At 35.6% G+C, this 25013-nt stretch overlaps 1 protein-coding gene across 2 annotated transcripts in view; it reads left to right on the top strand.

The window, feature by feature from the left end:
* The window catches only part of STPG2 (sperm tail PG-rich repeat containing 2), a 193316-nt gene that overhangs the window by 88241 nt on the left and 80062 nt on the right, over positions 1-25013 (top strand). For both annotated transcript variants that reach the window (XM_039322889.1, XM_039322888.1), the window contains one exon: positions 21349-21461. In XM_039322889.1, coding sequence (XP_039178823.1) covers positions 21349-21461 — 113 coding nt within the window. The remainder of the gene's footprint in view (positions 1-21348; positions 21462-25013) is intronic.

The raw sequence follows: 25013 nt of genomic DNA, 5'->3' as shown, positions 1-25013 counted from the left end.
CTCACTATGTAAAGCTGTATGTAATGGCAATATGTCTCTAATAATTCAATATCTGAGTCTGCCGTTATAGCATGAATATTATTTTGGTAAAAAAAAAACTAGCCCTTTTCTGGACTTTAGGTCATGCTTGTCTTTAAATCATGGAGTAATAGTTTTCTCCTGCTGCTGTTATACAATTTTACCTATCAAACTACATGTTATATCAATTTCACTTTTTCCTTGAAGTTCTTTGCTTACAACATTTACTGTTACAAATAGTCCTTTTCTATGACCATCAGCAATTGGTTGTTTTTATGTAGCCTGATAAAAATAATAATAATTTTTTCAAAGTTATCTTTCAAATGAGATCAGAACAGATTTGCACTATAATGAACACAATGGAAGGTATAGCTGTATTAATAATTAGCAAATTTTAGAATTGTCTGTACCAGAGAAAAGCAGGGGGCATTCTGCATTGGAATTTCAAATGAAACATCAAAGGTAGTGAAACAAAGAACCCACAAATGCTTGAAAACATTAAGATCCACTACTCAGTTGGACTTTTTGCAGTATGAACCTAATAACACAAACTGAAGAAGAGAACAAATCTTGCTATGAAATTAATTTTTAGAATTTTATGCATTCTAAGTTTCTGCACTGGCAAAATTTGAAGATATTATAATTTTACAGCAATGTACAGCTTCTATTTTTTTTATCTATAGGAAAAGATCTTCTGAAACCTTAGAGAAATATATTGTCTTCTTGTCATATATGACCCACAGTGTGCAAAGATCTGTTTTTTAATATGGTATATTGGAATGATCAATTTCTCATGACAGAAAATGACAACTTTGGGATATTGGAAACTAGCTAGTTTTTGTCCTAATTTCCACATATTCTCTACTCAATGATTTTATTCCTCCAAAGTTGTACTTCCCTTGATGATCTTTAGTGCCAAAATGGAATTCATACTTTTGGGACTGAGTTATTCTGAACCAGAACATGTGGATCTGATATATTAACAATACCATTGACTATTATACAGAAATTATTTGATTATTATGATCTCACCTTTTAAATATATAATTTAAGGCAGTGAATATTTAAGACTCCTGCCTCTTCCCCCCATCCTCCAACAACTGTGCGAAAGGTTGGACTTCATGACTAGCATAAAATCAACCAGTCTGCTGTTTTGGAACCAGCACTTTAACCGTTACACCAAACTGGCCTCATATACTACTGCTTGGAGCAACCACACAAACTATGTTATTGTACTTTGTATGGTCCCCATTTGGATGTTATTATTTGTGCAGCATCCGTAACCTGCCATAGACTCATTTATAACATATAACCAGTTATTTTCAGATTTGTATATTAACTGATACTAATGTTGTTATATACCCAAAGATGGAACAAAAATGCTTACCTACAATGGAAGAATGGACTTTGAAATTAATGGATAGTGAAATTGACTTCTTTTCTTAGAGACAATAATTTTTGATTAAATTTCTGTGACCTGGAGGCTATTGATAGATTTCTTATAGAATACAGAATAAAGAAATTCTTTTTTTGACTTTGGGTTTGAAGACTAGGTTGGAGTTGACTAGAGAAATATTGTAGTTTTTTAAATATAAAGTTATTTACTATCTTTTATATCATAGTTGTCCAACCTTTTGGCTTATCTGGGCTCCACTGAATGTAGATGAATTGTCTTGGAGTACATATAAAGCATATAGTACAGTTTATATATATTTACCTTGAATATATATATTTTACCTTGAATGTGCACCCTGTCAGCCCAAATATGGGCTATGTTAGCAACCTAAAAATGTAAAATGATGTCGCAGTTGGCGACTGCTGCTTGTACATGGCTCTAGATTGAGCTGATACAGGCAAAAGAAAAGAAAAAGAAAGATTTCTTTCTCCCATATTTGGGCTGACAGGGTGCACATTCAAGGTAAAATCTCCTCCCCCTGTCTCTCTCCTGACAGCTAACAAAGTGAGAGAGAGCCTGTGGCTTAGAGGTTGTAACAACTGCCTAACATGCAGATAGCCCAGGTTCGAATCTCAGAAGAGTAAATATGGCTGAAGAGAGTTAAAGGAACTCAAAATAGCTATACCAGTTCTCTCTTTACACACACACATACATACATACAGTAAGTAGCAAACTTTCTTTATTTTTTATATTTTTTATTATCTTGTAGGGCCACATTGCTAGTTGTTCAGGACCACATGCAGCCTCCGGGCCATGTGTTGTACATGCCTGTTTAAGATGAAATTAAGGGAAGAACATTTTATGAATACTGGCTTTTATCAAATTGACCATTAGTATTTTAAGATATTTTATAGACGGTGCTATTTCTTTAAACTAAGATAAAAGTAGGATCTACTAATCTACTTGTATTTGTACGCTTTCGAACTGCTAGATAGGCAGGACCTGGGGAAGAACAGGAGTTTACCTCGTTGCACAATGCTCAGGTCTCGAACCTGGGCTGTCAGCTGAGAAGCCTACACACACACACACACACACACACACACACACACGTACATATATATGTATTGATGGACATAATATTGGCATGGAAATAAGGCAATTAAGATCAGATCTGAATGTGAAACTTGCCTATTTCATTCTAGTATAGAATACATATGTGTGAATTCACACAATACTATCTTTTGAAAGAGGTTTCATTAATGTTTTCCATTGATAACTTTTTCCTCCTTTTATGCATCTTCCCTCATACTAATAATGATAGGTTATTTTGCATATAAATAGACCAATATTTGTTGAAGCAAAGATCTAATATGTTTTTCCATTCCCTGGCCATTTTTAAATAAGTGGAGATATTGCAATAAATTGTAATAATTTTGTTGGTCAAATTGTTTGGAGTTCATCAAAGGTCTTTGAGAGTTTTGAACACTACGGAGGGTTTAAATCTCAATTAAAGTAATAGGACCGTGAAAATATCTCTTTTGGTTCCTATGGAGATGTTTTTATACTAATCTTGATAGGAAAAAAAAATCTTGAAACTTTAATATGACCTATTGAAAATGTTGATTGTGACTCTCAGGGAATCTGTTCTTAATTAGTTTTTTGGTTTTTTTTGCTCTTTTTCCTCCTGTGTTGCTTTGCTTTTCTAGTATTATGTTAGGATTTTCAGAATTTAAATGTCAACAATACTGTGAGAATATTCATTAATTAATGTCGAGAAATAAGAAGTCCACTCATGCAACAGTGCCTTCTTGTCGCAATGTGTGCAGCAGAAAAATCAATCTTAGGAGATCGTGACATAATCAGTATGAAGCTTATAATCAAAACAGGAGAATTTTAACTTTTTTTTCGGAACTGAATCTCAGCCATTCCAATTTATGATCTGATTCCTCTTTTGTGCAGATTTATTCCGTCCCTTTCTGATAAGCTTCATATCCCCAAACAAGCATGTATTTGCATTTTCACTCACAAAATTGTGTATGAATGAATGATGAAAGGGAAACTTTGATGATGTTTCTTATTTAGGAATTTGTTTTATGTTTCAAATATATAGCCTTGGGGCAAACAGAGTGATGACAAATTCTCTTGATGAATTCCAAGTCTCATTCCCTTTCTGCAAATTATAGATAATGGTACAACTGAACAATAATTTCATAGACTATTAAAAGTTGTTATTATAATATAAAATAATAATTATTGCCACATTGGTATGTATAATGAACAGATATGTACATTCTTCTGACCAGTAGATGTCACTCATTGTAAAGTGAATGAAGTTTCAGCTTTCATGGGAAATATTAACAATCACCAAATGAATGGAATCAGTTGAATGAAAGTTTTTGAAAACTGTGGCACTTCTCTTGGGTTTTGTATTTATGTTCATACATATAGTAGGTTTTTCTACTTTATAGAGGAGCATTTATTTAATTGCTTCCTAGATATATTTTTATACCATTCAATTGCAAAGAATCAGGAAAATTTTCAAGGACAGTATATACCACAGAACATAATGTAAATGCCATTTTACCCATCAGTAAAAATGAACATCTTACTAACACAAAACAAATAGCCTCAAATAACGAAGATAAAAGTCAGCACCTGTGCTTGCTTTCTAGCATAGAATTGTTTGTACAGCTTTACATAAAATAAGAAGGCCGATGGCCAGAAAAACCTGAGCATTAAGGGGCTATAATTGAGGAAGTCTGCCACAAGACCCACAATGCTTTAACTTCATGGTTGGGGAGCCAACCATGATAACTGAAGACAGGTAGATTTTAGATCAGTGGTTCTCAACCTTTTTAATGCCGCGACCCCCAACCGGTCGTAAGTCGAGGACTACTCAACTGGTCGTAAGTCGAGGACTACTCAACTGGTGCAGCACCGTTTTCAGAATGGGACTTTTGGCGGGCTCAGCAGGGCAGAGACAGCCTGGACAATTCCTATTGGCTTTTGAAAGCCAATAGAATTAGACTCTATTCAAGAGAGTCTATTCTATTGGCTTTCAAAAGCCAATAGAATAAAAGGGAATAACACAGCTAAGGAAAAGAGGAAAAAAATGGCGGACTGCATTGTTTGGCGACCCCCGTGAAATGGTCATTCGACCCCAAATGGGATCCCGACCCACAGGTTGAGAACCACTGTTTTAGATAGAGGAGACAGTCCTGAGAGTAAGTGGATGCTGAGCCATGTAGGATTTTATTATGGTTGTAAGTCATGATAGTCGTAAAGCGAGTCACCATCTGTCTGGACTCAATTTTACGACCTTTTCCAAAGTGATTGTTAAGTGAACATGGCAATTAAGCAAATGAGTTGTTTGCTATGCGGTGGTTTTTGCCAGAAACCAGAAGTAACAACAACAACAACAACAACAATAATAATAAAGTTGGAAGAGACCTTGGAGGTCATCAAGTCCAACCCCTTACTTAGGCAGGTAACCCTATACCATTTCAGATAAATGGCTATCCAGTTTCTTCTTAAAAACTTCCAGTGTTGGAGCATTCACCACTGCTGGAGGCAGGTTGTTCCACTAGTTAATTGTTCTAACTGTCAGGAAGTTTCTCCTTAGTTCTAGGTTGCTTCTCTCTTTGGTTAGTTTCCATCCATTGCTTCTTGTGCTGCCTTTAGGCAGTATGGAAAATAGCTTGACTCCCTCTTCTTTGTGGCAGCCCCTGAGATATTGGAACACTGCTATCATGTCCCACCTTGTCCTTCTCTTCATTAATTAGACATACCCAATTCCAGCAGCCTTTCCTTCTATGCTTTAGCCTCCAGTCCCCTAATCATCTTTGTTGGTCTTCTCTGTACTCTTTTTAGAGTCTCAACATCTTTTTTACATCGTGGTGAGCAAAACTGGATGCAGTATTCCAAGTGTGGCCTTACCAAGGCATTGTAAAGTGGTATTAACACTTCACGTGATCTTGATTCTATCCCTCTGTTAATGCAGCCTAGCACTGTGTTGGCTTTTTTGGCAGCTGCAGCACACTGCTGGCTCATATTTAAGTGATTGTCCACTAGGACTCCGAAATCCCTCTTTCTCTAAGTAAACCCTGCTTTCTAGGAAAACTCTCTTAAATCATGATTATGTGATGGCAGGATGCTGCAAATGACTGTAAATGTGGCTGATCATGGAGCACCCAAAATGTGGCCATGTGGCCACGAAGGGGCTGACATTGGAACTTTAGGTCATAAGTAGCTTTTGGGGGGTCCATCGGAACTTTGAACAGTCACTAAGTGACCACTCAAGGACTACCTGTACCAGCAGGTTGTAACTAGAAGCTCAGTGTCAACCGAAAGGAGCCAGGATGCTGCATTGAACCAGTTACAGTTTTCAGGTCTTCAGAGCAAAATGTATGTTCCTGACTTAGACATTCTTCAATTACTTTCTAAGGCAATTTCTTCAAATATATAAAATATTTTCACAAAATATTGTCTTTTGCTTTCTAAACAGATCACTATGGAATTATGAAATATTGGAGTTGAAGCAGGCTTCTTATCATTACAGTTTAGGAATGGGTTCAGATGTTTACACGAGCCTTTAAAGATGGGGTTTATGTCTGTTTATTTTTTAATCATTTATATTATATTTTTGTACATTTTTGTAAACTACTATTTGGACTGCATTTATATTTCTTCTCAGATATTGTGTAACTAAAAATGTGTGAGCAGTGCTGGATGACCATTACTATGTCACAAACTAGACTTCCATTCTATAAATATGGAAGTGTGCTGTAGAATAATATCTGGGTTTGTTTTGCTCTATGAAACGTGTGTCTCAACAAAGAAGAATCAATATATAATTTATGTCAAAATTTGGAAGTCTTCAAGATGCTCAGAATTACAATGGTTATTTATTAATAATAGTTGTATGGGGGATAGACTATGGCTAATGAGTAAGTAAATAAATAGATGGCTGTGTTTATTTTTATCATGCTGATTGTACCTAGTAAAGAGTAACTCTAAACCTCTATGAAATTTCTGAAATAGTATTGAAATAGTATTGTAGTAAAATTAAAATTATTACTGTAGATTTTACTGAAAGACATGATAACATTAATAACACATTTTCATCACATTTCTAAGCAGTATTGTTCTTTCTGGAACTTTATTGAAAATAGGCTGAATATGAATACAGAAATAGAAATGTTTATTTTTTTTATGCCACTAGATGTCCATATTTAATAAGATTTGTATTTCTACTCTTGTGTTAACCAAAACTGCAATCGGCTATCATTTTGAGTAGCCCTTACAGAAACATAATTATGTTTTATCCCTCAACCAAAGTTATGGGATAAAAAGTTAAATAATGGGGAATACTGTTGGAGATAGATTATAAACATTAGCTATAAGAACAGTAGTGTTGAAGAACTACGCTGGGGGCGGGTTCTGGGAACAAGCATTCATAAGTTAGGGTCAAAAGCCATACTAGGGTATGAGATCATGGAGCAATAATGCAGAATAAAGAGTAATCAAGAAGACAAATATACTTTGTTACTTGAACAAAAGTGAGCTAAAAGAATAAGCATTTTGTTCTGTTTTGTCTAACAAGCCTAGTCAATTTTTCCAATGTTTGAAATTACTTCACTGAGAAGCTGTCTTTTGTATTAATTTAACTTAAATGAGCAAAGCGCACATATATCTAGCAGCAAAGTCAGTTATAAATTAAGCAAATTCTCAAGGTTAAAGCCTGCAATATATTTGCTTCCATATATCCTAATTAGCGAAGATTGCACCTAAGTAACGTTGCTTGCTCAGCAGAGATATATCTTGTTTATGTCGCATGTTCATCCCTGGTTTACTATGAGATTGAACTGTACGAAGCTAAGTGCTGACAACCAATGATCTCTCAGTTTGTTTTGATAAGAGCCTGGGACACCTAGAAAATGCTTTTAGAAATGAGGTAGCAGTTTCAGCACATTAAAAGCAAGCACCCTGACAAATAAATTGTGCAGATCATGACAAAGGTGACATGGGTGGGTGTTGCCTTCAAAACAACTTTGAATATATCATACCACTTTTCAGTGTCATATCATTTTCTCTTGGATACAGTTCTTAAAGCTCTGAAAGTATTAACTGATCTGGACATACAACTCATTTAAATGTAGTTCAGATATAGTGCTTCCAAACGTATACTAGTAGTGAAAATCTGATTTTTTATTTATTTTTGAGACAATGTAATGACACATGCTGCAAAATACAAAAAAATAATAATAGCATTGTAACATTATGTACAGTATTTTAATTCTTCTACATAGCTGTTATGCTACCTATTTGTTAGTCAACTCATTTGCTATTATTTGTTGAACCAGCCCTTTAAGTGTCAGCCCTTTAAGGCAGGTTAGATCGGGGTTTACAATTTTATTTTATTGTTGTAGTAATGTAATCTTGAAAGCCTCCTGGAGTTTCTCTCTGCCCCATCTTATAGAAAACACAATCAAGGTTGAGTTTAAGTTCCTTTCTCATGCTTTCATCCTTCTAGGACTGAATTACTATTGGTTCATTAATTCCTTTCCCAAGGTCATCTCTATATTATGTTCAAAATTATAATGGATAAGAAAGTAGGCATGCCCCTTCAAAATGAAAATCAGGTAGTATAAAAGATATATAGTTACAAACAGACAATCAGCTAAATATGCAGGCATTTATTCAATAATACGAAACTACAAGATTTGTAGCAATTAATATTTTGATTTTGACTATCCTCATACTATTAAGACTAGAAGTAGGCAGCAGGATACTTCAAATTCATCTTGCATTATGTTTCCTTTTATATCACTTTATTTGTGCCAAATAAATGGTAGACAAGTGAAATTTTAAGCTAGAAACTAGAAAAACACACTCAAGTAAGCTTTAGATTTGCTTTAACTTTAAACAACAACTATTCATTGAAAGTAATGTAGGTGAAACATTTTTGGTCTTAGTAAATAGAGATTTTCTGCCCTAATCAATGTTGGAAACTAGGATGGCTTCCCATATGGCACACAAATCTGTTGTTATGGAATAAGGCCTATTTAAATTTGGTCTGTGGAAGAAAGAGAAAGGGCAGAAATAATTGCCATTATTGAAGAATGATGCTATGTCACAGCCTATTAACATATGGGGAACTTAGCATGTTCTTCTCTATGAATTTTGAAAACCTTATGGGAGTTGAGTATAATGGATAGCTCCATTTTCTAGCTGCCTCAGTGACAGTATATAATTCAATTGGTTTTGTGGTCAGGAAGTGCAACAGTAGGAGTTTAATATCTGTATCTGTGGAGATGACTACAATTTATTCATAACTTCAACTCACAAACATGGATGATCAATCTTTTGTCAAGAAATGAGAAAGAAAGAGAAAGGGCAGAAATTTTTAGTTTCTGATTGGTGTGAAGAAAAAGCCAGCAATGAGTTAATATTTCTTATCATCCAGCTAGAGAAAATTAGATGAAAAAGTTCAAATAAGGCCCTTTCGCCTATCCCTTTGGATTTTATTATTATTATGTAGCTGTTTGCCTAGGGTAGAACTCTTTTGCTCTGTAACTTCACTCTTAATTTTCATTCCACTTTAGAATCCTTTATTCTACCCTTTTCTGCTATTCAATATATTCTAGTTCTCTAAAACTTATTAAATGATTCTTTCCTCCGCATGATTCCTTTTTGCCTATTCTGATTTTTTTTCCAAGCACATTCATTTATATCATGTGGTAGCCTTTGAATAACAGACTCCATTAATTATAAATAATGATACTATATTGTCATTTTTTGTAATACTTTTATTTCTGCCTTCTGAGGAGTGTGAAGGCAGTGAACAAAATTCATAATAGATTATAAGAGGTTATAATTGCAGTCATAATACCTTGAAACATTAGTAAAGTTTTCTGACATTTGTAAGTGCTATTCAGAAAGCATTACATTTCCTTTTCACATTTTTTAAGCACTGTGCATTGTATCTCTGCCATATAGGAAAACCCTCATATGTATGAATATACCTTTCTTTAGTATTCTTTTATAACTGTACTGAGCTGTGATAATTTCTTGAATTGAGTATCTCCATTGACTAAACAGTCTGGGTTCGAGATCCAAACACCGCTCAATGGGGTGAGCTCCTGTTACTTGCTCCAGCTCTTGTCCACCTAGCAGTTGGAAAGCACGCAAATGCAAGTAGATAAATATATATCACTTTGGAGGGGAGATAACAGCATTTCTTGCACCTAGGCATTTAGTCATGCTGGCCACATAATCACATAAATGTCTTCAGACAATGCTGGCTCCCTTGGCTAAGAAACAGAGATGAGCACTGCCTCCTAGAGTAAGACACCGCTGGACAAGGGAAACCTTTACCTTCAACTTTACCTTTATTGACTGAACTATACATATTCTGCGAAACAGTTTTAGTTTTCCATCTCTAATTCAGTATGAATTGTTTGATTCATTTTCTTGGGATTTGTGATTGGTTTTGGGTTCTAGAGATTGGTCACCCTTCCTCCTCAGTTTTAGTTTAAAGCCCTCCTGATGAGTTGGGCCAGTCTTTTTTCAAGTACATTTTTGCCTGTTTTTGTGAGGTGCAACCCTCCCCTTGCCAAGAGTTCTTTGCGTAGGAAATGCTGTCCATGGTCCAGGAAACCAAAGTTTTCTTGGTGACACCAACCCTTTAGCCAGTGGTTTATTTCTAAAATTCTTTTTTCCCTCAATGAGTGTTGGCCTTTCATTGGGAGTACTGATGAGAATACTACTTGTGCTCCTAGCTTCTTAACTTTATTTCCTAGTTGTTTGCAATCTCTCACTATTGTACTCAGGTTGTTTGTGGTGTCATTTGTCCCAATGTGGAGGAAGAGGAAGGGGTAGTAATCTGTAGGTCTAATTATTTTGGTTAGCCACATCTTTGATTTTTGCTCCAGGGAGACAACATACCTCCCTGGATTGTATGTCTGGTCTGCAGATGGATGATTCTGTTCCTTTGAGGATAGAATCTCCTATTACCAACACTCGCTTATATTTGAAGTTGTTTCTTTGCTAGGGGTCTGCATCTTTTCTTTGAGGGAGAGCTTGTGGATTTCCATCTAAGGGGAGAAATCGATTACTCAGTTTTAATGGGGCTGCTTCTGGTTGGGTAGGATTGGACAGAAGGGCTTTGTTTGTTGTATGCTGTTTCTTTCTTTGAGTATTGTGTTTCCTTCTGTGTGTGACATATCTCCATTTGTTTTCCTCCAAGGGTTTATCAATAGGGTCAAATCCTCTTGGAGTTATTTGTTCATTATTTGGTTCGGTTTGGGGTTTGGCTAGAATTGCCTCTAAGTTCCTAACTTTTTCCTGTAGTAGTTCACATAATTTGAATCTAATGCATGTATAGTTTGGGTGTTCTTTGGGCAGGAATACATACATGGAACATGTATTGCATACCACAATAGTATCAGTCACCTGTTCCATGAGTTTGTTGTTTGAAAATCCCTCTTTTTGGTTGGTGGATGTGCTTTGCTGTTAGCCTTGTTTCTAGCTTCTCTATTCTGGGTTATTATGCCTATTTTTCTATCATTTTTTCTGCCTGTTTGTGCTACGTTGTTATTTATTTAACCTTCTTACTATTGTGTTAGTTTTATTTATCCTTTTCTTCCCTCTATTTTTTTTTTAACGTTTTTGAGCTCCAATTCCTTTTTGTTCTTTACTGGGGGTCTTCCCTACTTTCCTACTGGGACCTCAGACTTAATTGTTGCCTTCACTTCTGTTGCTTGCTGCTCTGGCCTCTTGTTGTTTTTTCTGACAGCTCCCTTCTGTCTTTGTTCTAGTCAGGCCTCTGTTCAGCTTTCCAGTCGGCTCAGCTGCTCTGTCTGGTTTGCTTCTCTCAGCCGGCCATTGAGAAATCAGAGAGCTCTCTGGCTCCAAATGTCTCTATTGCTGCTGCTGCTGCTGTATTTCTTCCCCTCCCCCCAGGTTTTGCCACCTCCAATTCCTCTCAGCCAAGGGATTGCTGTAGGCCTAGACCAGGCTAGCAGGAGGCGGGGGAGGGGGCTGCTGGTCTCATTGGGGAGGGAACACCGATCCAGTCCTCTACCTGAGGCAAGTCTCCCCAGGGGAGGGCTGTGGGGCTGGAAGGAGGCAGGGAGAGCTCTGTGGGAGTTGCGCTGTTTCTGCTTTGCTGGGCCCTGGGTCGGGCTGCCTGGCTGCCCCCTCGAGCTGGGCTGCCTTGATTGGGGTGTGGGCAATTGCTGAATAAATGCTGTGACCCACCAGTTTACTGCTTCCAACAATCTCCCTCCTTGTCTGTTGTTCAGATGCCGGTTCGCTGCTCTCCATTGCCTTTTTTCCCAATGTTGGGCTGTTTAGATGTGCTCTGGAGCTGGATCTCTCGTTCTCTGTTGCCGGTTGCCTCCGACTCCACATGCAGCCATTCATTCACTGCGTTCCTGTTTGCTGGTGTTTTCCTCCTTGCCCCAATTTCTTCTTTTCCTTTATCCTTTCTATCTTCCTTATCTAACTTTCTGCTTCTTTTTCCTCATTCCCCACCCCCCAGTACCTTTCTACTTAGTTTGGTTACTTCTCTCCCCATGATCCAATACCGCTTCCTATACTGCCGCCATCTGAGTTTCTTTTACTAAATCTGTCATCAGTTCTGTAAGAAATCAATATATTTACTAGAATGTACTGAAGGCAGCACAAATAAAGGCCTAGAGCAATTAGGAGCCATGGTTCTTTTCTTACACATTCTAACTTTGTTTTCACACTTATGACCACTGTAGTATCCTCATGGTCCTGTGATTGAAATTATAACCAGACAGTCATGAGAGTTTTAGTACTAACAGAATAACTGAGTTGTGAGGGAAGTTAGCCCAGAGAAAGAAATATTAAAAAGGCCAGAAAAATACATTTTTCCTCAAAAGGACTTTTTAAAACCAAACCTGGCCCCAAATCTATCTCTCTGCCCCAAGCAAGACTTTAGCCCCATACAAATGCAGATGTAAAACCATCAGAAAGTTGGAGCCAGAGCAATCAAGAAGACAAAAGAGAAGATCTGCATACCCCACCCAAACTCTAGGAGTCATTAGCCCCATCACTTGGGAAGCAGGATATGATAATAGAATTAAACCACAGATATCAAGGCCTAGACAAACACTCAGAAACAGCCTTAAGGTTCATGCCACAGGAACAGGAAACTATTCCAAACAAAAGGCTAAAGGGGGTATAAAAACCTACTACACCATGTGCTCAGCCCTTCTCTCCTCTGCACTTTCCTGAAGAACCATCTTTCTGCAATAAACTGTAACCTTCTTCCCAAAGCAGTCACCATGTTTGCTTATTTATTCCCGGCTTGGATGAACCAGGATGAAGATTTACTTCTAACAGTTGGAAGACACTTTTGAGGTCTTCTAGTCCAAGCCCCTGCTCAGGCAGGAAGCCCTATACCATTTCAGACAAATAGTTGTCCAGTCTTTTCTTAAAAGCCTCTACTTTTGGACCACCCACAATTTCTGGAGGCAAGTTGTTCCATTGATTAATTGTTCTAACTGTCAGAAAATTTCTCCTTAATTCTAGGTTGCTTCTCTCCTTGAGTTTACTACTTACTCCTTACTAGTTTAAGCTAACCTTATCCCTATTTATAAATAAGGACTAATAAGAAGAAATTAGATGTTTTGGTTGGTGTAAACAAAAGGTTCATGGCAACGATGAACATAGGGCTTCTGTTCCAGAACAGTGAATATAGGTATCACCTAGCATTATGATAGCACTCACTTTTAACTTTGCAGCGATCAAAAAACTGAGTTGAAGAAATGACAGGTAGACTATGGTGTTGGTCTACAATTTAGATGGTTCCTGAAGAGACCCTGGAAACCCAAATGGCAGGAGGAGTGTGGTTAACTGTATCTGCTGAGGTGGTTACAGCACCAGTACAGTCTAGGAAATAGTTCTGTATTAACTCTTTGCCCCCAGGCCTTGGAAAATTGTCACCTCAGAAGCTAGAATGATGACTTACTACCTAAGCTGTTTAAAAAAAAAACTCAAAAGAAAATGATAGAAAGAAAATTTTCATTTTTTTCTGAAGAATTTTCGATCCAGAGAGATGAATTAAGTCTTCCTGGTAACTTGCTTACATAGCCTTGCATCAATTCCCAGGGGAACATCTGTATTTGCTTTATCATAAAATTACTCATCAAATAATAATCCTAGTTATCTTGTCACAGAAGAGGTAGTTCTCTGCTGTTTCAGATCAATTTTCTTGACTCCTAAAGAAAACAGTATGCAAAGGTTTTTGCACCTACTTTGTGGCAATAAATGGGCCACAAATCAATAAGATTAATAGTTGTCCAGTAAATATTCAATATATGTTCAATATTCTTGACACACGTAACACATGTGAACTGCAGATTACTTTTTACACTGCAATAAAAGTAATTACTCTAAGTATTATAGGATTGCAGACTGTTATCAATTTAATTAATTTATATGGATCATAGACTTCATGCAAGTTTTGATACAAACCTTTCGTGCATATCCAGTCATGTTTCAATTAAGAACCATATCTACTAGCCTATACAATATTAGCATATCAGTACTAGAACAGTGTAATTATTACCCAGTGTAATCCGTAATTACAGAAATAAACTGACATACATGTTGAATAGAAATTACATATTTAACAGGCCATATCCAGTACAATTCATGCCATATGAGCTTGTGCAAATTCCATATGAGGTTTAGTCTTGTGCCTTAATTTTTCTTTTAATATGGAGGAAAGGGATTTGCATACAGTATGTTCGGAGATAATGTTATAGCAACTATTAAATTTCTGCCCTTCATCTTTAATGTTGCATAATCACTTTTCTCACCCACACCATTATTCATATTTAGCATAAGAGCTATCTGGAGAATACCTACAAAATATCACTTGCATAAGGCCAGTGTTCTACTCTCCATTAAAGGTCTCCAAGCGTTTCTTTTATGGACTTAACCTAGAGTGACTTAGAGTAAAACGTGATTTCGGAAGTGCTTTGTGGAAAGCATTGCTTTCTTGAAAACTCAGCAGGTTTAATCATATCTTCTTTGCCCAGATTGTTATGAATACTCCATTGAGTCCTATTAACCTAAATGTTTTCCTTATCCAACATTTATAGAGTATGGTTCTAGAAAACAAACTCTCTTTGTTAAATTTGCCTTCTGAATTAATGGCACAAGAAAACATACAAGCATACATCATCCTTTGGGATAGACATACTTTATTGATTTTCAAGATTTCAGTATGAAAAAAAGTGTAACAATTACCTAAAGCAAATTGGAATATTTTCTTAATGCTTTTTTAACATTCATATTTGATGGTTGCAATATTAAAAAAATAAATAAATTACAGCTAACTATACGTTTGGGACATATCACAGAGAGAACCTACACTATCAGATGATATGTGATACAAGATACTATATATTATAGTGAGATTTGAGCAAAACCTTTGTTTAACAATTAAAAGTTAACAAATAAATATTAATTTTGCTTATTTACTTAAGAAGATTTCAGCATCTATACCCTATAAAACAGAAAAGAGAATTGCCAAAAATTCATCTTGTATTTTGAACTTTCTGAAGTGAAAAGAAATCTGAATAAATAGAATATTCTTTTGGAAGATCAAGAATCAAATTATCTTTTTTTCAATGTGTTTGTTTGTTTGTTTTTACAATTGCCTTGTTTCAGGAATTACAGATCTATGTATATAATATGAAATGTATATACTATATTCTATAATGCGTTATCATTCAATGTGAATTGGTTTGTATATATTTACGAGCAAAATGTAAATAGCAATGAATCAGTTTGATAGTTATTTTTTCCTCTCTCCATAGAGGAAGTGTAACATTAACTATCATGGGGGTAAATTGGGGCCCGCACAGGATTCCTGGAATTCTGCCAACTGATGTCCTTAGTTTCCCCAAAACGCCAATTTGACAAAGCATATTCAGAGTGATTGAGACACACCACATTGTATTCAAGTGATATGTCTCGTAATTTGCCATGCAACATTAAAAATGACCGAAGCACCTTTTTAAAAAAATATTTTCACCTGCTGTATGAATTATTGGGGAGGGCACATCTATCAGTTAACTGCAGCCATCACCTGAGAAATTGATAAATTTATGCCCCTGTTCAATGTAGTGCAACCAGAATGGAATGCAGACATTATATGAAAGAGATTTTACTGAATTAGAGAAGGAATCCCAAAGACGTGGCTGCAATTTTTCAAATTAGCTTATATGCCAGTGAATTGAAATAAAACCAGAGTGGCTTACAACAAAATAAGATAAAATCAATAAAACCATTAGAGATTGGCAGATCAAAATAAATTACAATAAATAGAACAGATTAATACATTAACTGAGATTCAGTTTGGTGTACTGGTTAAGGTACTAGGCTGGAAACTGGGAGACTGAGTTCTATTTTTGCTGTAATTTTATTAAAGGTTGAAATTGCAACAGTAAAAACTAATACAAACTAAAAAAAGAAGAGTAAAAAGAAAGAGTAGATGGTACTGAAATGAAAAAAAAATAGAGAAATAGAAAAGAACAAAAAGTAAGAAAATAATCAAGAAAAAAACATAATGAGGTGACCTCACCTTCATCACAAGTATAAACAATTTTAATAACTTATCACCTTCTCTAAAAATACAACAAATGATCTCTTCTTCACGCATTCCAACTCTTATCTATAAACAAATCCATAAAGTATTGTTAATTCAGTCCTTGTCCATTAACAGTTACCATAAATAATAACATATCTATTTTAACCTTCATCAAATAAATTAACTTTACATTCCTTTCTTAATTTATAACAATCTTTAGTCCATTCAAATAATGTTTTAGAAGTTGATTTCTTTTTATTTTTTTCTTTGTCCCTTTTCACAAGATTCTTCAGTATTTTAACAAACCTCTTTTGTAAATCCAGTGTAGGAAAATTATCCAGGTCATCTACATATGCAGAGCTGATATGAAGGACTCATATGTATCTATTCAATGGGAAGTCAAATGGGAACAGTTTGAATGTTCATGTCCTTACGTATATTGAAATATGGAAATACAATTTACTTTAATGGAGATAGACCATTATGTATTACCTAATTATTTCTGAGATTAATATTTTTGCTTTGGGATTTATACAGAGCCATTGGTAATTTCTTGGAAAGGATATTTTTGCATTCTTTATGTTGGAGATTATGGGAAGGAAGGAAGCCTTAGAACTAGTTGGTGCACAGTTCTCCAGTGTAATTGAAAGTGCATGATATAAAAGTGAACTGACAACACAGTGCAAAAGGCAGAATGTCTGCAGAGAAGGCAATTGGTATTAGAAAGACAGAAGCAGCATTTTGGCATCATATTGCAAGGCCTGATAGAAGCAGCGAGAGGCTGCAGATGGATGTTTTTAGTATTGTTAGCAAGTTTTGAATTATCACAAGAGCAGTTAGAGCAGAATCAAACTAAAGTCATGTGGTGCATTACATTTAATGTACCATGAATTTTTGATGGCAAAATCCTACTTTTATGCAAGGATGATTAATATGTGAAGCAAAGCTCTCAGAGTTTTATACAGCAACCATAGCTGTGAGGCAAAATGAGTTACCTATATTATAGCCATATATGCAGTAACCCATGGTTAGTTGTCACTAGTTGCTTCCTTTGTCACAATGTCACAATGAGATGCAACTTTCTCTCCATAATTTTTCATTCCCTCTCCTTCAATTTAACCAGCAGCGATGTAGTAACATGGTATTCTCAGTATCTCCTGTAAACCCCATCTCACTGGTCTTTCCACCCTTAAATATGAAAATGCAAGTCCTTTCATCTCATTACTTTTATCACTCAAGTCTTCTTTCATATAACTAATGATATAAATTCAAGCCTACCATAAATTCTTCTTTAAGATGTCACAACTAGGAATAGTGATTTAAATTTTAAAAAACATTAGAGTTAAATTTTCTTAGCATACATTACATTTTATTAATAATAAAGTGCATCCTATTGCATGTATTATATATATAAAACATACCATGTTATATCTTACGTATTGTTGTTGTTGTTAATTGCAAAGTCATGTCCGACCCATCGCGATCCCATGGACAACGTTCCTCCAGGCCTTCCTGTCCTCTACCATGTTCTGGAGTCCATTTAAACTCACGCCTACTGCTTCAGTGACTCCATCCAGCCACCTCGTTCTCTGTCATCCCTTTCTTCTGTTGCCCGCAATCTTTCCCAGCATTAGGCCCTTCTCCAGTGAGTCCTTCCTTCTCATTAGGTGGCCAAAGTATTTGAGTTTCAACTTTAAGATCTGGCCTTCTAAAGAGCAGTCGGGGTTGATCTCTTCTAGGACTGACCGGTTTGAACGCCTTGCAATCCAAGGGATCCAAGCACCATAGTTCAAAGGCCTCAATTCTTTGTCACTCAGCCTTCTTATGGTCCAACTTTCACATCCATATATTGCAACTGGAAAGACCATGGCCTTGACTATACACACTTTTGTTGGCAGGGTAATGTCTCGCTTTTTAGTATGCTGTCTAGATTTGCCATAGCTTTCCTCCCCAGGAGCAAGTGTCTTTTAATTTCTTGGCTGCAGTCCCCATCTGCGGTGATTTTACGTATTACATACTGTATATATATATATATATATGTATGTATGTATGTATGTATGTATGTATGTATAGGTGAAGTCAGTGGTGGGATTCAAATATGTGAACAACCAGTTCTCTGTGTGGATGCCACTTCTGGAAGTCCATTCTGGGCCTGGGCAACAAAAAATTAGCTACCAGTTTTGCCGAAGTAGTGCAGATTGGCTGAATCCCACCACTGGATGAAGTATGAATTGCTATAAAATAAACAATGTGCATAAAAAGAAAAAAACTGTCAGAACCCTATCTTTCTATGGGCATGGGGATTCCTGTTCTTTTTCAGGTTCTGTCATTCTTCTGGGGGGAGGGGGAAGTTTGGGGTTGCTACAATATATTTCCTTTGCTTTGTTCCTGGCTCTGTCCTCTTTGATGTATCTTTCTTGGGGTAAGAATGGAATGTGCCTCTGGCCATCTGCCTTGTCTCCGGACATAGAAGAAGAGGCATAGAGACCTAACAGCCTTGGAAGCGACACCTTATCGCTCCATTCCTACAACATTTTCACATCTGTGGATTGGCCCATTTGAACCATCTGGATGGACAATTGGGGTGGGGTTTTCATTGATTATTTTGACATTGATTTGCGTGGGAAATCCTCAGATTCTGCCTTCTACTACTGCTGTCAACACCTTCCAATAAAAGTTCCTTTTGAAATGATGTCCATTTCAAGAATTCTTCTTTCCTGGGAGGCTTAATTGAGGCAGGTCCTTACAAAAACCCTAAATGTCACCTGTTTAATTTAGATAAAAATCCTTTGTTTTTGCAACTCTTGATTGTAAACTGTTTATAAACATTCTGTTTTTATCTAAAAGTAGTAGTAAAATGACTAGCAATTTAATGGTACAAGATCCACTATCTCCTGTAACAAAATTTGCACAAATGCTTCATTATGCAAAGAATCATTTTTCAGTTCTCTTTGACTGTAGTAAAAAGGTACTCAGTGAGGTTTTACAGCAAAGATATCCACTTTAAATTACCCATTGTTCATGTTCTGTGCTTGTTTGCCCTGTAGCAATGGCTGACATTTCATAGAGATTGAACCTGCATAGGGCCAGAAAATATATATAATTATAAGAATCACTTTCTCTTGATTTTCCCATTATGTACCAATCATGGGAAAGGCAGGTATTTCTTAGGTGCTTGCTACAATAAGAAAAAAAAGTTTTATTTATTGACCTGTAATTAGAATGTGGCATTTTGGTAAATTAATAGACAATAGCTTTTGGTATAATTTGGTACTCACCAGGTGCTGCAGGATGTGCTAATGAAAGTCTTTGATCTATATCACATAAGTGGTAGCGTATAATAACTGAAACCCCCTAGTATGATCCCCAAATAATTTTTAAAAATTTTAAATATGCTAAAACAGGCTCCTTAATAAAATATTAAATATTGTTAATTATTGTTAAATATTGTTATATTTAACAATATATTTGTTATAATTTGTTATAAGCAATAATATTTACAATATGAAGTCAGAGTTACTTTACTGCTTTTGTCATCTCCTCAATTAATGTAAATTCCATGTTACATTTTGACCCAATTTATGTACAGTAAAGAATGCTCAGGAACCTTATTTTTCCAGGTTTTGGATTAAATATAAAGGGACAGGCAATAATCATTATGATGTGTAGAAAATAGATGAATTGTTTAGGGAAAAATGGTAACCTAATGGGAAAGTAAAAGGCAAAAAACAAAAAATGAACAATATCCTGTCTCAAAATAATTCTCTCTTGATTCTATTTGGTATGGTATGACAAGAGTAGTGAAAAACTGGAGGCTTTGAAATACAGATGCATTTCTGTAAACCCTTGCATTGTCTGTAAGAAGTAGTCTACTGCAGTCTGTTGTTGTAAGTGTCCTCTAAAACCTCATTTCTGTATAGCAGTAGCAGCAGGAAGAGACGTGTAACCTGCTGATGATTCTTTCTTCTAATCTATGGTTCTGCAACCCAACTAACCAGGGAATTCAGTAACTTCATACAGGTCTCTGTAACTCCTCTTTTGATTGGGTTACTGGATTTTCATTACTCCTGCCATCTCTACTCTATAACTTACTTAAATATATTGTGCGGAGATTAAGCCTAGGTCAAAAACATTACAGCATAGTTATTACTAGTTATAGGGAGGTGGGTGGTAGTTTAAGTAGGTACAATCATGCCAACAGAATAAGGGAACTTTCTGTTCATATTTAACTGAGCAAGAAAGAAAACATCTTAACGATTGTGTCATTTACTCTAAAGGATTCATGAGAAATTTGTGGAACTCATTTGGGTTAATATGCAGATAGAATAGTAAATATCTGTTGGATTTTAAAGCTTGAATGTTGTGCTGCACTTTAATCTCCAACAAGTTTCAAGGAATTGCATACAGTCCTATGTATTTGAACTATGTATTCTGAACAATGTTCAGAAGCAGCTTCTGTGGAAATAAAACAGGTGCATGGATATCTGCAACTGTGATGTTGCCCAGAAAATAACTTATTTGTCCCTTCCTAACATATAAACATTTCTGACATTGGTTGAGGTTTTACTGCCTATGTCAGTAAATTGTTCAGTCTTAGCTATTTTAAGCCCCATGGAGAAAAGATGGTTGTAAATACAATAAATACAAGCAGTGAGGTGTACTCTGCTAAGATCACTGCTTATTGTCACTGTACAGTCATCACATGCTGACCTTTGTTACTGTGAGCTTCATCTTATAGTTTGAGAGAAAGAAAGTCTACTTACCCGATGAAATACTTTTTTTTTTGTGGTTCTCTTTCTTTTTGCACCTCAGAATTTGACAGGCACCTACCACAAAACGAACAATTTGCTCATTCCCTGCAGGTATTATTTCACAAGGAAAGAAGTTATTCTTGGCAGTCTCTGAGAATGGCTTGCAGGCATATAATGCTATAGCATTGTTAAGACTGAGTAGGTCTGGTTCGGACAGTACAATAGCGTCTAGACTTGCTAGGTAATCTGCTAGTAACCTTCCCTCAAAGAAGTCTATTGCAAAAAAAGAAAACATATATCAGCCTGTTTGTGGATAGTTTAGGTAAAGTTTATATTTTCTAAAAAAAATGAAAAGAACCAATACACATGAGATATTATATTCTGATAATATAATGGATTGTGGTAATGGTGTGAACTGTTTTCATTTTATGTTACTCTAGAATGCTAATTCTCATAACTTGTTTCTCTGTCAATCTGTATAGTTTGATGATAAACCTCATGTATGAAGAAAATATGAATTTATCTTTCTGCATTTCCTTTTTTATTTTTAGGACCAGGGACCTACAGCCCAATAGTTGACCAGCCAAGCATGAAAGTCTGGGATTCTCAAGAACCACGTTTTAAAGATTCAAAAGACAGCAATCCTGGGCCTGCTTCATACGAAGTAGGTTGACAACACAGTGTTATTTGGCAAATGGTTGAACCTGGTCATGCCTTATAATTATGTAACAGATACATAATAACCTGCAATAGTGGTGTCATTTTGGTACCTAACATCAGGGAAGCAAAAGGTTGGATTTATTTTTAACAAGGTAGGAAGATGACACCCAAAGAATGCTGCATTTATTGTATTTATTGCTGTGTCAAGGTTGTGCTTTACCAGCGGGTCTTCAGAAGGAGTTTACAGGTTTGGTTGGAAGCATTTGATCCATTAACAGTTAGTTAAACATATAGGGTATTATCTTGTTGATGAGATGTTGATGAAAGAGGAAGCATAGAGATCATTGCATAAATGATATGAGTGGATATGTTAAAATATGCCTTTTGATTGAGATAAATTGGATAGAGTAGATGTTTTAATCTGGTGTTGCAGATGTGAACATGCATTAACTTAAAACTTTTCCCCAAAAGGTTGGATAATTTCCATAAAGGATCCTAATTTGTAGAATTTTTGATGTTATAAATGTATGGCATTTTCCTTATGGGGAAGCTAGTTAGATGTTATTCAATTTCCGAAGACATTTATTCTTTTGTAATTGAACTGACTGAAATGAAATACAAGTTTTGCATTTTGGAGAACAAGTTACGCTATCTTACCTTAGGTCTATTTGTTACATGTATAGTTTAATTTTGTATGGTATAACCTTTATTGTGAGCCACTAAGGATTTTGGTAAAGAAGGAGGATACAAATTTATGTATTGATAAAGGCTTATTAAATAGCCAGGGAGCCTTTATTCACCAGTGGTGATCCTACCTGGAGATAACACATGCCTCATTACTATTTACTAATTTACTGATTTGCTTGGATCATTCCAATATGCAGTTTGAAGGCCATTTGGAAATTTTAACTAGCCCAGAACACAGTAGCCTGGTTGTATTTGGGCATCCACCATCAGGAGGACCCAGATTGTTGGGGGCAATGTAAATAGATATATACATTGCTTACTGGTGTACACCGCTTAGAGAGTGCTTGCACTTAAAGCGGTATATAAGTCTCATAAAATAAATAAATAAATAAATAAATAAATATAATATATATGTGTTTTAGGCCCTGCACTTGATTACTATTAGCTTCAAAGTGAAGTGCTGGCATAAGTTTTAAAAAATCTTTAGCCTCAGAGTACTTGCAGAAATGTCTTGTCTGTTTTAGCCATCCTGTCCCCCAAGTTAGCACTCTTTGGAGGACCTCATATGCCCCCCTCCACATTTTTGTAAGAAAAGACATAATTACACATTGGAATGCCATTTCTTCAACATTTGATCTGACTCAACTGGGTTTCTGCAAGCTAAAAAAAAAGAGTTATTTCAGGCAGCTAATGGTGGCATCAGCTGAATGCCATCACACTGATTAATGTAAGTTAAAGCATTGATGCATCCCCATCCATAAGAACAGATAAAAGCTGAAACTACATAGACAGTGTGGAATAAAATGATCTAAAAATGACAGAAATAAAAAAAAACAGAGCCCCAAAAGCACAACAGTATATTAACCCCAGGCCTGGGAGTAAGGCTGTATTTTCCCAGAAGCCTAGGAGAGAGGGCAGTGTTCTTATCTCAGGAAGATGTTATTCCAGAGGGATTAGTTTTTGTAATCCAAAATGTTAAGTTGCTGATATGGCTATAACTAGTAAAGATATACAAATGCTTGTTCATGTATTATAGATGAAATAATACAGAAATTATAAGCACCAAAACCCTGCTGTATTATGTATATTTGTGGCTTTCAGCTTCTGGAACGTTCTTTCTCTTGGAAAGTCTTTGTGGCTATTTGCATATATAATTGCCCAGAGGTAGGCCAAGATTATCTTTTTCAAGGAAACCTTAGAAAAATAGCACTGATTCATTTTTTTTTTTCTGGCTATGATTCCAGGCTACCAGAAATATATTTCCATGTAACTCTTCTCTTTCAATTATATTTTGCAAGTTTTCATTATTACAGCTGGCTCTGGGCCAGATAGGAGGTTAATGATAAGTTTTCAGAAGGCAGTGAAATGTTCCATGTATATATTTTATGTGCTTTTTTATTCTAAAATGCTGTCAGTTTTAATCTGAAAGATTGTCAATATTCTTATTATACCAGTGATGTTATGTGGACCCTTACGAATGGAGTAATCCTCCTTGGCCATCCTGGTATGGATATGAATGAATGTGCCTATGTTTCTTTGAGGCAGAGAGAAGAGAAAAGGAAAGATCAGTGATTTAGCCTACATTTGCTAAAGTATATGTATTTATTTAAAGAAATGTAATAAAACATTGACTGAATTTTGTTACATTGAGATACAGGCTTAGTTCATATTATCAATGAAAAATGTGAATAATAGTTCTCATTGCCAAATCTACCCTTCTGATCTTTTCAAATGTCACTAATATCAAGTGTACTACATCGTCTGCTTCGCTTAATAATGACACTTCCAGGCACATTCATTCAGTCGTGTTTTTAAAATTAATATACTTCAATTGCTTTGTATGAATGCTTTGCTGGCAACATCCCTTGAAAGGGCACTGCAGATCATAACAATATGCACTAACTTCCTCTTCATTTATTTTAGTCAAGACCTGATGCAAAATATTATGTAGAAATCTACTTCTTAGCTGGTCCAAAATCAAACAAACGTAATCCTTTATTTAAATCAATAACATTTATTGATTTAAACCATTTACTAAACCATTAGTAAAGAGCCCAAAGGATCCCTAAGACCGCCCCCACCCACCCAGACAGGCAAGACACCAGAATATAAAACGACAGCAAACAGCACCTCCTTACTAGCACTGATGATGTTACCTAGTTAGGGTAATGAAACGTCTGCAAGAAAACAAGGAAGCTCTGAGAGCATCAAAGACCCCTCATTTCAATCCTGAACTACAAATGTTCTCCTTCATTGGTACTTTGTAGACCTTTCTATTCTTGCATCCTTTTGTTCACAAATCCATATACTGCTCTCTACATTGCATGCTGTTCTTTATATCTCCTTTTAATCGCCTTTCAATTTTAGCACTGTTTCTGGAAAAAAATCCAGCAGCATAATTTGTATTTTATTTTTCCCAAATGTGCAGGTATTTAATACAAACTGCAATGGTTAACTTATATACTGCATTTATAAATTAGTCTATCATTTAAAACAATTTCTACCTATTAGCCAATTTTACAACATTTCTGTCATGTTGACTGACTGTCACCTCTTTATTTTGACAATATAAAAATTGGTGTCCTTTAATATTCTAAAAGATTAACACAACAGTTTTTTAATTAACATTTTTAATAAAACATCTGTCAGCAGTTGAAAAATATATTATCAATTAGGTCTTTGGTTTAACATAAGCTATAATATGAAAACCTGGAAAATATGATTGAAATGAAATAACTCTGTAGAGGGATGTTTTGTAGTTTGAAATATGTTACCATTTATAGGCAGCATATTTGAACTTTTGTTTACTAGTTTATCTAATATTTATTCTTAAATTGGATCCAGAAGTAATGTGGGTATTTATTATGTT

Source organism: Crotalus tigris, unplaced genomic scaffold, assembly GCF_016545835.1.
Source record: "Crotalus tigris isolate CLP2741 ecotype Arizona unplaced genomic scaffold, ASM1654583v1 scf7180000024151.2778019, whole genome shotgun sequence".
Lineage (NCBI taxonomy): Eukaryota > Metazoa > Chordata > Lepidosauria > Squamata > Viperidae > Crotalus > Crotalus tigris.
This window is presented reverse-complemented; position numbering and strand designations above follow the sequence as displayed.